At 41.2% G+C, this 16,612-nt stretch overlaps 2 protein-coding genes across 18 annotated transcripts in view; both read right to left on the reverse strand.

Annotated features, from left to right (window-relative positions):
- Nucleotides 1-10,133, reverse strand: part of LOC133402783 (collagen alpha-1(XVIII) chain-like) — a 31,943-nt gene extending 21,810 nt beyond the window's left edge. For 2 of the 4 annotated variants that reach the window (XM_061676928.1, XM_061676909.1), the window contains exon 1: nt 436-1,360. In XM_061676928.1, the coding sequence (XP_061532912.1) occupies nt 436-1,270 (835 nt within the window). In that variant the 5' untranslated portion in view covers nt 1,271-1,360. Of the gene's footprint in view, nt 1-435; nt 1,361-9,826 lie in introns of those variants that run through there. The other 2 variants (XM_061676938.1, XM_061676918.1) reach the window with 2 other exon arrangements.
- A 2,394-nt stretch (nt 10,134-12,527) lies between these two features.
- The window catches only part of LOC133402797 (abl interactor 2-like), an 18,398-nt gene continuing 14,313 nt past the window's right edge, over nt 12,528-16,612 (reverse strand). For all 14 annotated transcript variants that reach the window (XM_061677057.1, XM_061677048.1, XM_061677029.1 and 11 more), the window contains one exon: nt 12,528-14,289. In XM_061677057.1, coding sequence (XP_061533041.1) covers nt 14,114-14,289 — 176 coding nt within the window. In that variant the 3' untranslated portion in view covers nt 12,528-14,113. The remainder of the gene's footprint in view (nt 14,290-16,612) is intronic.

Consider the following 16,612-nt stretch of genomic DNA (forward strand, 5'->3'; position numbering starts at 1 on the left):
CAGAGAGACTTGAGGAGTCACTGTAAGGGATAGGAGTGGACATCCTTACAAATTAAATACAAGAAGGAAAAAAATGTCCTTGTTTGAGAACAGAAAGTTGTGCAAAAAGTACTGAAACAAAAAACTAAATTGAATATGTGCATTTTAGGTTCATCCTGAAATTTCGCCCAAAAGTAAAATATCCAAACCTTTTGTAAGTAGTGTGTGTTTATTCTCTGGAGCTACGATGTAAATGAAAGCTGGGAGCATCAAAAGCAGACATCGTCACCAGGAATAGCCAACTAGAGAAGCATGGTGACCTGTGTGTGAAAAGGTTCAGCTGTTGCGTCAGCAGAGCAGCTAGAAACATGCAAAGTCAGAATTTAGGCCCAAAAAGCAGCAATCTGCACTCAAGGAGAGTGACGAAGCAACACACAGGTTGTGAATTAAGGTTACCTTTCGAGTAACTAACAGACACACATGGAGGGCGCCCAGGCTCCTCCGCCCCCACAGGCAGGAGGCCACACTCCACCGGAAGCTGCGCACTGTCCAACGACACCCAGCAGCTGTCCTGCACTTGGTGGCAAAAGCTGCGGCAGGGCAGGCGCAAGAGTGCGGTGGTGGGCGAGGGGCACCTGGGCACCAGCAAGAGGCACAGGAACCACTCTATGCGTTGGTGACAGCCCGTCGGGGTCAGCCGCACCCACTCCCGTAGAGCCGCCCCCGCCTGCTCCACAGACGTGTGGTTGAAATAATTAGGTAATGTGAAGAACTGTGGGTGTTTTCTGGAGCACATGTGCCAAACAGAGGGCACGGGCAGACAAAATGGATCAGAACCAGCACCTAGAGTCCCGTTGTTTGCAAAGCTTAAGTTACTTGGATGGATGCTCACTGACTCTACACCAGATCCAAGATTTTGCCTGGACCCCGATCCTGATCCAGAAGCATCACCATCCCAAACTCCAGACCCTTCGTCCCCAGTCCCCACTCTGAGCCCGTCAGTATTACCCGTAATGTTTGGGTCAGCGCTCTCCACCTTCAGGGAACCTTGAGTAGGCCCAGGGCTCGTGGTCACATCCCATGCCTTGACCAAGTTACGGATTCCAGTGGCCACGTTGACGATTTCTTCTCCCACGCCTGACAAATCCTCATCCTCGTCTTCCACCTTCTTTGTGCCATTGGGTGTTGTGGCAGCACTTGTTGTGGGCTGCGTGGTGGGCTCGGGGGCAACGTTCCAGAACCAGGCCTCCAAGCTTCCAACACACAGAACCAGGAGCAGGATCCTCAACATCGTGCTCGCCGCCTCAGCAGTCAAAGGTCCGAGTGCGCTGTGCTGGTGCTTGCACAGTTTAAGTCAAGATGGTCCAGAACAAAGATGTAAAAAGTGCTCCCACTTGCAGATCTTCCCTCTGTAAAGGCACACCCCCCTCACGAAAAAGCAGGAAACACAGACAGAGGGGGACGCACATGCGGAGGTTGACTTCGACTGTGGTCACTCAGATTTGCCCCGATGCCCTAAAACTCCTCCTCTTCATCTTTCTCTCGTTTTCTTCTGCTTCTTCTTCATGGAGTGATGAGTGGCTGCAATGGCAATTTAACATGTTCGTAATACACGTCTATGGATGTAGGCACATCATTCCTTTATCCTGAGAATGCAATTTCTCTAGAAATTGTGTGTGAATGCTGAAGAGCTGATGCGGAACTGAAACACCGTGGAATGAATTGTTGCAATGTAGAATGTGAGACTTGAAGTTGGAATGGCCTGAATCAGTCACTGTGAAAAGGTTTAAGAATGGGACAAGAATTTGCCAAGAATTCCTGAATGAGCACAACAGTTTGAAGTTGGAATTGCTTGAATCGGTCAAGAAATGTGGAAGTACAAGGTAAATACTGTATGTTACATTATCCTTTGAATTTAAGAATTACATTGTGAAAAACTGTGGATTTTATCATGTAAAGAAGAACTTTGGGAATAGGGGACTTCTTGGAATGTGTGAAATTCCCAAGATATTCTGAATGAGCTGAATAGTTTGAATTCGGAATTGGAAAGTGCTGAACTATTTTATTGAATGTCTCATTCACTTGAATGGAATTTGGGGGGTTGGAAATGTGGAATTCTGGGAAAACTGGGACTTTTTGGAATGGGGAGTGTATGTCTTGAATTTCGTGAAATTTTACATTTACAATACTTTGCAAAAGTTTAAATGGTTTGAACCAGTTGAGAAATGTGGAAGGAGTAGAATGTCAAAAAAGTGTGGAGAATAATAATACAAATTCAATTTGCGGGTGTCGAATAACATATGTGAATGTGAGGACATGAGATGTGATGACTGGATGAAAGCTGAGAAAGTGAGGCTGCAAGGGGAAGGGGAAGTGAGGGAGGGTGTGTGTGTGTGTGTGTGTGTGTGCATGCTTTGGGCTGGGCGGGTGGGGGTGGAAGTCCAATGGGATGTTCTCATAATCCACTCCCTAGCGACCGTGTTACCTCATTGCAGAAAATCCCCAGAATGGTTTCCATTTGCAGGTTCTCACAGAGGACCGATAAGGAAAGGATGCACGGAGGGAACCCCCTGACCCCACCCACACAGAGCCCCAGTGCCCCCATCAAGCCGCCTCATCTGCCAAATTAGGACATCCAGCTGTTACACATTCCAGCCTTCACATCTCCCACGCCACATCACATTCGGCGACATTGTGCTAATCTGTGCCTTATAAACCACATTTGAGGAATTAGAACACCCCTCACAGCAGCATTTAACCACGTTCGATGAATTACAACATGAGTGTCTGCAGCTCTGTGACCTGCACAGAGTTATGAAGCCACCTGGTCTGCTCATTTCAGTGATCTCACATGTATATACAGTACTGCCACATACAGTGAATTCCGGCAGAGTTTCACATCCTGCAGCTGCACATTTCATTCCACAGGGAACATAAATACAGTGGCACCTTGACATACGAGTTTAATTTGTTCCATCACCACACTCCTACGTCAAAACACTCATATCTGGAGTCATCTTTCCCTACTGAAATAAATCGAAATTCTATTCATCTGTTCCAGCCCCCCCAAAAAACAACAAAAACATTTGAAATGTGTTTTAATAGGAAAATAGCACTCTATAAAATCTACTTTGTAAAAAAAAAATAATAATAATAATAATATAATTAAATACAACGTGCCTGCGTGGGTTTTCTCCGGGCACTCCGGTTTCCTCCCACATCCCAAAAACATGCATTAATTGGAGACTCTAACTTGCCCGTAGGCATGACTGTGAGTGCGAATGGTTGTTTGTTTCTATGTGCCCTGCGATTGGCTGGCAACCAGTTCAGGGTGTACCCCGCCTCCTGCCCGATGACAGCTGGGATAGGCTCCAGCACGCCCGCGACCCTAGTGGGGAGAAGCGGCTCAGAAAATGGATGGATGGATGGATGGTAAAGAATTAAACAGTTGTGCATCATGGTTCATTCAGTGCAACTTTCTGGTGTGCGCGTCTTGGCCACCAGGGGGCAGTTTAATATAGACATACAGATATTCATGGCGATGGTTACAACTTCTCAGTAAGCTGCAGTAATATTTGTTGTTTTTCGCAAAGGATAAAGTATATATGGCTGTGAGTATTTGTTATACTGTATTGTTTGTGTACATGTGTTGCTCCACTGTATGTGTTTAAATATGCATTGCTAAAAGTGTTATAACACCACAACATGGTGTTTTGCATTGTTTGTTAGCATTAAGCTAAGCAGAGTTTCCTAAGGCAAAGCTACTGTATGTGGTTGTTTAAAAGCTGCGGTATGTAACTTTTTTTTTTTTTAAAGTAAATTTCAACCAAGCCAATACTAGAGGAGATGACATAATGCCGATTAAGCCTATTAGCTACTTTAACGTCTTGCTGTATTTTTCAGTATTTGATCTTTTATAGTTCGTGTCGACAGGCATCATTCTCGCTGGCGCACTGAAAATGACGTCCTACCAAAAACGATGCATTCTACTCATCTATGGGCAGAGCGCTAGTGTTAGTAAAACGCTAACTTAACATATTATTATGTATGAACATATTGCAGGGAAACTCCGTCAGCACCCTCCACCCCCAATTTATTTTACGATCAGGAAACTGTCAGCACAGCAGCCCCCCCGCCCCCTACCTCAGATCGGGAAACTCCGTCCGCAACATCACCCATCCGGCCCTCATTGACCGTTCCGGTCTGTCAATAAAAATACATCTTCACATAAAACCGGTCCATGGCGGAAAATAAAAAAAGGTTGGGGACTGTTGGCCTTCGTCATATCAAAGCGACGGCTCTGTTGTTTTAATCAGCAGCATTCCAGTTTATAGGGGTGACAGAAGTTATGCAATTCTGCTTTAAAAATGCAATACAAAAGTAATTCTCTATGTTTTGTTTAGCTTGACAGTAAATTTGAACTGGAAGCGACATTAAACGGCTTGGAGCGTCTTTTTGGAAGAACTGTTCACTATCTGCCATACTGCTGCTTGTTGAGAAGTGAATTTAGTTCACTGCCCCATACGGTGCTTTATATCTGTATCTAAAATTTTTGCTTGCAAGTCAAAGCAAAGAAATCGGATTAAAGACACCTCGTATCTCGAAACACTCATAAATTGGGTCACTCTTATCTCAAGACACCACTGTACTTTATTATACCTTTTCTATACCTTTACACAATGCTCTCTGGAAACCTTTCTAAAAAATATATATATATATATACATATATATATATATATATATATATATATATATACATGAAAACGTCTTTACAAATAGGAGACCGCTTTCTGAAAAACTTAATGGGCAACTGACTGAGGAGGACCACCTGCAACTTTTATGTTCGTACTCGAGAATAACATACTGCTGGTACACACGATTTCCTGAAACTGTTCAAACATGCACACCCTTACATTTAACAGAGAAAAGCCCACTCGGGGAAGATTTATCCGACTCTAGGTGGTCCTACTCCCCTAATGCAGTGATTCTCAACCAGTGTGCCGTGGCACATTAGTGTGCCATGAGTGATCTTCAGGTGTGCCGTGGAAAATGATCTAATTTTACTTAATTGCTCGAAAAATTATTCATTTACAAGAAATAATGCATCTTTGTTCCTTTATTTATGCCAGTGAGGCATAGTGACACACAGAACAAATCAATGTTCTTCTCTTAGATGGCAGGAAGTACATACAGTAATTACTGTGTATCTACTTCATGCCATTTTTGTTTGTTAGTGTGCCGTGATATTTTGCAATTATAAATATGTGTAAGGTTGGAAATCACTGCCCTAATGCATCCATGCAGCAGCTATAATATGGAAAAGTCGGTCGCTGCATATACGGCCCCACTTCCAAATATGGACATTCCTTAAACGACTGCTCAATCACAAGTAAAGTCCAGGCAGATAAACTAAATATATTCTGACATGTTTTGCATTACATCCAGTTATGCTCTTAGTGTGTCTGTGTTAATGTGTGTGTTGTGTGTGTTACAAACACAATCATTAGTCCTCAAACAAGCATCCCCCAAGTCTGGAATGCTGTTGCCATGGTGATTAGTTGAGGTTAGGGAGATTTTTAGATTTAGAGACTCTCCTGCTGGTAATTTAACACAGATATCTGTTCCTCTCACATTACACACACATTCAGTCTTCATCTCCCTTCTCAATTCGCTGTGGAACAAACATGATGGTGATAGAGGAACACATTAGAATGCATATGTTACTCATTTGGCGTCCATGCAGCGCAGAGTCACGCAATTATGCAGATTAACAGGCCATCGCTTTGACAGCAGTATCATTCATTGGCAACAGGGGGCAGCACTACAACGTCTGAATACCTAACTCGTCCTTTCTGTTTGCATCTACAGTACCAGCTGCGAGTCAATGCATATGGAAAGCCGTTTGAGCATTTACTAGTACACTCGTAACGTTTTTTTTCACAACTATATATGTTACAACTATATATGCCACTAAACCATACTACTAGGCTGGCTAGTCGATCGGTATGTGTCAGGGACTAGCAGCCGCCTGGGCCCTTCTTGTAGCAACACTATTAACATGTAGTCATCCAACTAGGATGCCAAAGTTGTGATACTATTGTGCAGGGATGTCATTCTGTCGTGGAAAGAAATAGTCGTGAAAATAAACATTACTAGTAAGACCACAGTCGTTCTACTGGTGCATCTTAGTCATTCTACTACTGTGCTGAATAAATGCTCAAACGGCTTTCCAGCTCCGTGTACTAGTATCGTACTTGTCTTGGCCACCCCAAGGATAAAAGTGTAGCTCCGCCACTGCTAGTATGCTCTATGTAGTCCTCACTAGTCATACAACTTTGGCACACCATTAAACTACATGATGCTAGTGAGACAAAAGTCTGCACTAGTTGACAACTAGTACTACGAGTAAAGTTATGAAATTCTATTAGTTAACAGCTCACACTTCACTAATAATACAAGTCATGCACAGATGCCATCTAGTGCACAGTTTACCTCACTACTAACATGTAGTTGTCTTATTAGTAGTTATCCAAAGTTGTCCTACTAGAGAGCAAAAAGACTGTACTAGTACAACTACTAGTGGGTATTTTTGGTGCTACTAGAAAGGGCCAGAAGGCTACTACTGTATGACATGCCCTAGAAACACATTAGCTTACTTGCAAGGTTTACATGTGTACTAGAAGGCCAAAAAGTCGCACTAGTTGTGAAAAATGTTTGGTAGAAAGACACAGTTGCTCTAGTGGTGTGCGCTAATCTTTCTACTACTGCAATGAATTGTCTTACGAGTGAGGACAAAAAGCATTCTAGTACATTGGCCCTTAAACTAGACATTAAGGATGTCAAATAAATGTTCAAACGGCTTCATGGACAGCCATCGGAGCATTTATTCGACATCCTTGAAAAGGAAGCTACGAGTGCATGACACATGCCTAAAAGATGGACTTAATATTGTTACTAGTCCAAAAGTGGCGCAAATAGTGGAAAAAAACAGATTATATAGTGGAAAAACCAGATTATAAGATTATACTAGTACATGGACCGTAAAACTGATATGAAGGATGTGTAATAAATGTTCAAACAGCTTTCCATAAATATATAATACTGTTGCATGAAAATATTGTGCTCCTAACACGATACTGTGAGACACACGCCAGACATGTCACAAGTGTACAATGGAACAAAGCTCCAATACAAAAGCTGCCTTTACAAATATAATAATGATTGACACCCTCAGAGTGCTCCTGACGCCCTCCATGTATCTATCTTGGAAAATGCATATTTAATAGAATTCTGCTGGTGAGCGCATATTTTGGAGTCTGTCATTTAAAGGGCAGTAATACTCATTCAACCACAAAACACACGCTCAGTCATCGCTGTCTGGGACTTGCACTTTTTGTCACATGCCTGAAATTCCTCACAACAAAGACGTGAAGTTGATGCCGCTGGGTACATCACATCAGAAGAAATCAACACTCTTCCACGTTTCATGTACGACCATTCATGTTATGTAGTGCTCATAATAATCAATAGTGAGTGAGTCTACGCCTGAGGAATCAAATGAGACTAAATCATTCTTATTAACACAAGAGGACCTTTGCAACTAGATGGATGTGTGCCACAGAAATCCCAATTTAGAAAGCATATTAACATATTGTTTGGACACCATGCACCCCAACAGACATCCTGTAAGATTTGACAATATACTGTATAGTATGTAGGGGAGACCGGGGACAATTTTAACATTTCTGTCTCTACCTTTTACGTCTTTCAATCCGGGTTGTTCAAACTGCTACATAATTTATTTTGAAGCATCTGCTAATAAATGGCATAGAAAAAGCCTTTGCAACACAAACAGAAAATGCATGGCTTAATCTCAAATACAAGGAATGAAATGTTACAAATGACCCCATAGTCCAGGTCTTTTGGGTGGAATGTCATGGCAATGACTAAAGATAATAATATGCAAGGGTTTTGTTCAAACCTTTTAAACAAAATTGCTGTGGTTCGGCAGAGTACAGGACATAAACGACACTAACATCTGAATATTATTCCTCGATATATACAATAAAACTGTACAAAAGATCAGATCCAAAAAATCTAACTTGTTTTAGGCAGGCAAGCTTATTTTCCATTTCATTTTCTGCTATACTTCCAGTGTCCTTTTAAGAGGTGTATCACCAGGTATTGCTGTTTGTTTCCTCTTCCTTTTTGTTAAAGAGAATATCCGCTATCTGGCTTTTGGTAAGGGTCGAACAAATATTGGGCTAAAGTTCAGCCAAGTCAGTGTTTCTTCAGTCGAGATTGTGGCTTTTTGTGTAGCTGGAAAAGTGGCTTAGTCGGTACTTGTAGCAGAAATCTGCCCGGAACCAGCCATAGTGGAGCACCTTGGTTTCTGGACTACTGGCCAGGAGACATAACGTGTACTCAGTGCAGTAAGTAAGAGCTTAAAGAGGCGAGCAATTAAAAGCAACCACTATCACTCCCAGCACTGCAGCTGGAAAACACAAAATAAATAAAAAATGGCCAGCCGTACAGAACACCTTGTGAGCAGCCATTTGAGATGGCAGATGTGATAGGACAAAATGGAAGATGGCGAACAAAACACCCTTTCAAGCCCAAGAGTGAGCTCATCACCCTGCTTCCTTCCGCTCTTTGACTGTCATGGTCAAATGGCAGAAAACCCCGCAGCTGCCACTTCAGTCGCAAGTGTCTTTGTTTCCTTTTGCTTAGATCTAAAAAAAAAAAAGTGTCAACATTTGATGCACCCAGTAGTCACAATTTTGCATGGAGATAATTGGTCTCTTCACTCAGTTTCTTGTCTTTTCTGCTAAAGTACAGTCCTGTTACTCCTCTACATCTATTTTAAAATGTGCCAGCATGTCATGCAACCCTAGTGGGAAATTGATGGATGCCAGTGCGCCACAAAGCAAACTTTCAATAAAGTTGTTCTTGGTGCAACAGGAAGAGTGAGTCCAGTTTCCTACTTTCTCGGCCTTGTGAGCTCCAACTTTCCTGAGCCTTTCAAGCTCCCACATGTCGTTGTTGACTGTGTGTGTTTTTGTCTTTCTTGTGGGTGGAACAAGCAAGCCCCCAAGAGGGGAAAATCTAAGCAAACCACAAATCCCGACCTGCAAATCCCCTTCGCACCTTCCAGCTGTATCGGATATTTAGTGAAATCCTAAGTGGTGATGCACAAAATATCTGGAACAAGAACACACTTGTGCGTGTGTGTGCACATGCGCACACACAGGTACCAAGGCATTGCAGATCTTGCTGGATTAGATGAGGCTCCTGTTTGGATTGCTTTTGAGAAAATCAAAAAAAAGTGCAAAGAAAACTATAAAGAGGATGTTTGGAGCTATTCCTACATCCAACACACACGACACTAGATCGACGGATTATATATATATAGATATAGATAGAGAGAGAGAGAGAGATCCCAAAAGTTAGGAGCACTTACACGATTAAATTACGCTAAAGATAAAGAAAACTACATTGTAAAATTAACAAATACATAACTATGTAATGACATTTTTTAGTTCTGCAAACTACCTACTTTTGGCCCACCGGCAACCTGTACATCCATGAACGTTTATAGAAATATCTACACGCACACAGAGACAAGCACGTATGAGGTATCAAATCAAATTGAAATTGACTTGAATATCATAGAAAAGTATTTCCAAGTCTTTATTTTAGTACTTTAGTTTAATTCAAAAAGGTAACTCATACACAGATTAATATACAGTACAGATACAGTCGACACACGGACACCTACCTATTGGTAGATGGTATTCTACATGTTGCTTTCCTGAAGGGAAATATAGTGCTTGCAGCTGGAATTTACCTGTGTACTGGCTGTGTATCCTCTGCAGTCCCAAAAGCAGGATGATGCTCAAGCTGGTCTGTACGGTCAACCACCTGCTGCGGCCGTACATCCTTGAAGTCACTTCAGTTGTAGGGTTTTTCTTCCCCCAGAGAGAACAAAGAGGATTTCCCATCAGAAACCTGGGGGAGGACGCTTGAACATCCCTGGCTGACAGTTGAGCAGTTTCTGGGGAGAAATAAATCACAGACAGTGCAGCTTCTCTTAACCTGGCGACTACAGATGCAGGTTGAGTTCCTAAAGACACAGCTGTGTCAAGCCGGAGTCATCTGACTACTTCCTTTGCAGAGTTTTTCAAAGTAAATGTCCAATGTCCATTTTCCACAGAGGTATACACTACTCACAGGATCTTGGGCTTTGAGGATGTACTTAAAATTACTACGCCTTTATTAGCGCAGCATGCCTCAGATGGGAGAGTGGCTGTTTCCCAACCCGATGGTTGTGGGTTCGACTTTGATCCGGAGCCCTTGTGACAATGTCGAAGTGACCTTGAGCAAGATGCTGAATCTCGAGTTTTGCTCCTGATGCTGCGTCTTCCATCAGTCGTTGAATGACGAGATAGTGTTAAAGTGCTTTGAGTAACTTAGAGGTAGAAAAGAGCCATACATTTATATTTATAGGTGAACTCAATTTGACCTTCACAAGTTTTGAATGGAATGCCTAACTGTTAAATGTTTCAGTAGTTTTTGCAAAACTTGCTGTTCTCTAACAATGAGCTGAAGAGCAAAATCCACAACAGGTGTTTAATTTAGAAATGGACCAATACATTTCCCGGTTCAATTAAAATTGGTATTTCAACAGTCCTCATGAGACCAAATTGACACCGAACAATTTATCAGCAGGAGGAGGATTCACAGAGAGGCATAGAATTTCCAAGAATATCCACTGTTGGAAATAGATACATACATACTGTACATGCAAACATAAATATTCAAAAAGCATTTTGCAGTTCAGCTACTTGAATGCGAACAGGTCAAGCTAAATTTACTGAATATGTAACAAATGGACGAAAGCGTTTGCATTCACTTGGATGATTAAAAAAAAAAAAAATAAATTCTGAGTAATTTTTTTGAGGGCTTTGTATTTTTGAATGTTTCTCTTTTTCTGACTAATTATGTTTGTTTTTCTGTCTAACACCCCCCCCCCCCTGTATTTCTGACAATTTTTTTTCCAAACGACTAATAACAATACCATCTATGTGACTCAAAGACAGGAGTATCTCTCAGTGTCTTAAACCCATATCAAAATAAAACTTGATCAAACTAAATAAGCTAGTCAACTTCACCTGAAAACCTCAAAATCACTTAAAACTGAAATTCTACTTTTACAAAAAGTCAGTCTCACAGCAGGTAAATCACCATAATTGCAATTTACAGTCAAGGTCAGGAGAAGAAACGGGTATGAGTCTTCCATATGCTTGACTGTGTGTTCACTGTTCAGACATGTCTTCCAGTACAGAACCAGTCTAAGGTGTCAGGTAAAGGCCACATTCTTTCCAGAGAGGGGGGGGGAGAGAGAGAGAGAGAGAGAGAGAGAGGGAGAGAGAAAAAGAAAAAAATAAATAAATCATGAAAGACAACAGACGGCATGGCGCAGAGGGTTGTCTGTTCGTTACCCCGCCAAGAGCATGTTCATCGTTGAGTCCCTGGGCAGACACTTAACCCTCATTTCCTATGAATTGATTGTGGTTGGATGTTTGTTGGTGGTCCGTGTGGCCGTAGGCGCAGAATGGCAGCTGGCCTCAGTGCAGCAGTGGCTACACAAGTAGCTTGCCACCACAAGGGGGTGACTGTGGCATGAACAAATAACGCAGGGGTGTCAAACTCATTTAATAATATACAGACAACAAATTGAGGGATAACTAGTTTTGAAATCAGGAGGACAGGTTTGTTCAAATATTCAAGTATCAGTAAAATGTTGTTTGTTAACAAAAAAAATGGAAGATCTCAATATAATTGCTTATTGCAAAATTAAAAATTTTGGTACAGATTTTAGCAAGAATCATGGAAATTGATGCACATGATTTGCTTTCGCGGGCCACATAAAAATGATGGGGCCGTCTGGATCTGGCCACCAGGCTTGGAGTTTAGCACCTATGGAATAAAATGAGTGACTTGAAATGCCCTATATATAAGTAATAAGTGGTATATGTTACTATTATTATATAACGAGAAAATACACATGCTGAAATCTCTATACTGTACAAGTTTCAGCAAACTCCCAAATTAACTTTAACAGGAAAATCAAGGCTGCAGGTAATTCATGGTTTTCTTTCCAAACATTTGACATCTTTTTGAGTGTCAATGAGAAGGCAGATGACAGTCTCAGCAGTAGATTGTTAGAACATGTCTGCAAAAGCTAAATAATACAATTGAACACAAAAATCCCTTTTAGCTCCAACTCCACATCTTCCTGTCAGTACCCTGTCTGCACATGTTAAGATCACTTTTCACTGCTGTCCTTTTCCACCTCAGGGCCTTAACACAAAAATGACATTTAAATCCCATACTCTCGTAGCTGCCAGAGTGGTTCGTAAGCGCCATCTCTTGAGTTCTGCACACATTAGTTATGTCTGAGCATGCAACAGCACATGGGGCATTTGAAAACAAACACACCGATTCAAAATCGCTTGACAGGTTAGAGACAATGAAAACTACTGCAATTTAATCCTTATATCTTTATTGTCTTTGTTCTCTGGAGTTTACAAATATGAGACTCCTGCAAATTAACTTCAAATGTGCAACACAATGGCATCATGGATTGATACTGGACTGCCCATCAGGCTCTCCATTTCCCCCCACCCCATCTCTCAAACCAGACTCCTCCTCGCTCCCCCCTCAGTTTCGAGAGCAAGTACTTTGGATGTGAACTCCAAGGGAAATGAAACTGTCTTTTTGGATGAGGCGGCTCACAACTGCTTCTTTTTAGAATGACTGATTTTGCCATGTGGGTTTTTGGGAAAGCACGGATAATGTCATGCAAGACTCACATACAGACCCACTGGAATATCTCTTTTTGAATATAGAAAATAAAGTTTCCGGCTTAAGTACTGAGGCCACGCTAATACACTGCCAACCGCATTTAAAATGATACACCCTTCAAACTGCTCACAACAGAGGTATCAGATGTGACGGTTTAAACCATTTCAACACGACAGCTGTCTTACCATATTCAATAAATCTTGTCTGGAGGACATAATACATGTCATTTTTATATTAGTTCCACATCATTTCACTAAAAACGCATGTTCTTTTGGTTAAAACAACTTCAAAAAGTGGAGGGGGGAAAAAGCCATCCCACTCTGTCCAACAAACATCTCAATATGGCACAAGTGTCTTTAAAATGACCTAAATGCATCATCATTGGTGGAAAATAAAGTCTACCATACCTAAAAATATTAAGACATAAATCATCACATCAGAGCCATTTCTTTCCTTCAAGCAGAAACATGCCACTCTGCAAATCCTTTTCAAGAACTAAAACAAAAGAAAATACATCCCCACCGCTTAAGAACACTGCAACTGAGTAGCTCAGAGCTGGTGTCTGACCTTGCCACTCGAGCTAATAAACTTCTATTATTCATGGTGAAGCTGCACACTACACAAATCACCATTGTGCAACTGACGATTTCACTCCTCACTTCTTTGGAGGGTCTTGTGACCATCCATTAGCGTAAACGTAACAGGATATACAAATTTTTTGCCTTCTTTGACCCACCTTTATATAAGCAGTGTGTCACATTGGATGTGCTTATGACTGTTGGTGCGGCACCCCAACAAGATCCTCCACCCACATAAAAACACTTGTTGCATGTTTTCATGTTTGTCCAAGGAGAAATCTTCTCTCCAATGCCGCTGGCCTGCGAAGGCGTTCTCAACATGGAAATCTTGCTCCTCAGCAGCCATTTGCCCGCACACAAGAATCCCACACAGAATCAAAATAAATATTCTACTCTAAAATAAGGGCAATTTGGCTGAACAAATTCAAAAGAAAATGCCTCGTTGTGTAACACAAACTCTCCAAAATCAATCCAGATTGGCCAGAAAGAAACATAACAGGGAAAAAGTAGTGGTGGTTAAGGTGGAGAGGATGACTGGGCGTCGGCTCTACTTTCCATCCCATTCCAGAGGTGATCATGCTCTGTCTGTTCAAAGTCTTTCACCTTTAACCCTTGGCTCCCCTCATTCTTCCTCTTCCCAATTTACTGCTTCTCTCCCTCATTGCACAGAGGAGGGGGAGGGGTGTTTCTCAATCAGCGTAGTGCATGATGGATTCGACGTAGTTGCCTGGGAAGAGGCCTGTGGTTCCATTCATCACGCCCTCGTACCAGCCGTCGTCGTTCTTCTTGATCACGTAGATAATGGCGCCCTCCTGGAAGGACAGCTCGTCTTCTTTGTCCCGACTGTAGTCGTAGATGGCCACCACTGTGGGACAGTCCAAGGACGAGAGTCACCATCTTGTCGAAACCTTAAATTACCATTTTATTATTCCAGTGATTATCTTGTGTGCCGCAGGAATTTATCCAATTTCACTTTTGCTCTATGCTGGCCATTTGGGTCCACCTCGATACACTTTTAACCATTTTAGCTCTGCTAATACAAATGTAATGAAATTACCACTACCAACGGTGCAGATTTTTGTCTGATCTTTTAATTTCCAACTTCAGTTCTTTAAATATATCAATGACACCTAACCTATAATTCCACTACAACAAGCTGGCAATTTTTTGATTGAGTTCGTTGTCACATTTCTGTGGGGCCAATTATGTATTACTCGTGCACTCACTGTCGTTGTCTCGCCATGCTGCACTATTTGCATATACTGGCCACTCATGCCAGAGTAGCATCTGCTCCATTTGCACACTGATTGAGGAGTATCTGTAACATTTGCACAACCAACATTGTCCCAGATGATCGCACTACTCGTCACTTTAAACCGCATACACTCCTTGAAGTCTTAGAGCAGTTCGAATGACTAATATTGCAATAGTCCGCTGCAATGACCATTGTGCAAAGTGCGCTAAGTGCTAGAGGACTCTGCATCTTTTTGCACAATTGTTTTTTGTCAATGTCTTTATGTCTCCAAAGTGTTCTGTAAATTGTTGTACTAGAGCGGCTCCAACTACTGGAGACAAATTCCTTGTGTGTTTTGGACATACTTGGCAAATAAAGATGATTCTGATTTTGATTCTGATATGTATACATCAAGTTGTGTCTTTTGGTTGTACTGTGGCCACCTTTGGCCAATTGAAACCCATGAAACAATTTGATTTAAATTCTTATTTACTGGATGGAAACGTTCCATTTCGAAAATCTGAAAATCATTCTATACTCAGCATTTGAACTTTAGTTTTTTTTTTTTTGTGCATTCTACAAGATTAAATTTATAAATTTTTGGACAAGGGAGCATTTTCATGTAGTATGCCTAGTTTCCCAGAGAGACTTTTATTGGGTTATTGTACTCCAAAGGAACAAATTAATGACAATTTCAATTTTAAGAAGTAGAGATACCCTCTGCTGACGGAATTATATTTTGATTCAAGAAATGGAAGCGTCTTCTGCTGGCTGTAGAAAGACTAGCAATATGAGGGGGAAATATATAAAAAATATCCCTTTTTGAGGTAGTTCTATACCTGCACGTTCGACAAACAAACTGAATTTAAAGGGCTGAACAATAAAAAAACATTTAAAAAATTGATATTTTATATACTAGTCACAAGAACTGATGTTAGTTGAATACCTTCTACGGTAAGAAGCAACAAACAAACAAAAATTACCGACTGTGTGTATGTGGCCAAAAAAGACCAGGAACAAGCTGAAAGGGCAGTAAAATCAAACAAGGCCTGGAAGTTATTTACTACAAATAATTAGGCTTTACACGATCAGGATTTTTGGGGCTGATCACCGATCCGATCACAAGACGGAGGAATATGTCTATTTAAATAACCTGTTCATTTATTTTTTAGACTTGTGTTCTTAAAAAAATTACATTTACAATAAATAATGTATCATTGTTCATCCATTTATGCAAGTGGGGCATAGTGACAGACAGAACAAATGCTAAATGGTCTTCTATTAGATGCAGGAAGAACATACAGTAATTAATGTATCCACTTTTAGTGACATTTTTGTTTGTTGGTGTTCCGTGAAATTTTTCAATTGTAAAATATGTTCCTTGGCTCCATAAAGGTTGGAAATCACTGCTCTAGTCAGTCAGGTCAAACCAACATTACATGACAGAAATAATGGGTCCTAACTTACTGTAATAAAATTACTTCACCCACACCGAACGTCCTCTCCTGTCCTGAGCACCAGTGACCACCAACACGTTTTTGCCCATTTTGTACTTATAATACAAAGTCGGCGCGCTCCACTCTTGTTGTCGTCGCCACGGTAACAAGTGTATCCGGTCGCATTTGAGTTGACAAGATAAAGCCCAATGATCGTAAAAAACAAGTTGCGGTGGTATCGGAATACACGATTTTATTGCAGTAGTCTGGCAATCGTGAAAGAGCAGATTTGTCTTGTAGTCTGTCTTGTAGTCTGATCCTGTTCCACACCGCCAACATGTTTTTTATATATATATATATATATATATATATATATATATATATATATATATATAACTTTATTGTCCGTCAGATATTTCCAATACTACGTCAAAAGACGCGCAACCAGGCTAAAAATAAACGAGCTTTTGGATTTAAATATACTGTGCACAATGGCGACACGGAGTAAATGTCTTTTG

Source organism: Phycodurus eques, chromosome 1 (assembly GCF_024500275.1).
Source record: "Phycodurus eques isolate BA_2022a chromosome 1, UOR_Pequ_1.1, whole genome shotgun sequence".
Lineage (NCBI taxonomy): Eukaryota > Metazoa > Chordata > Actinopteri > Syngnathiformes > Syngnathidae > Phycodurus > Phycodurus eques.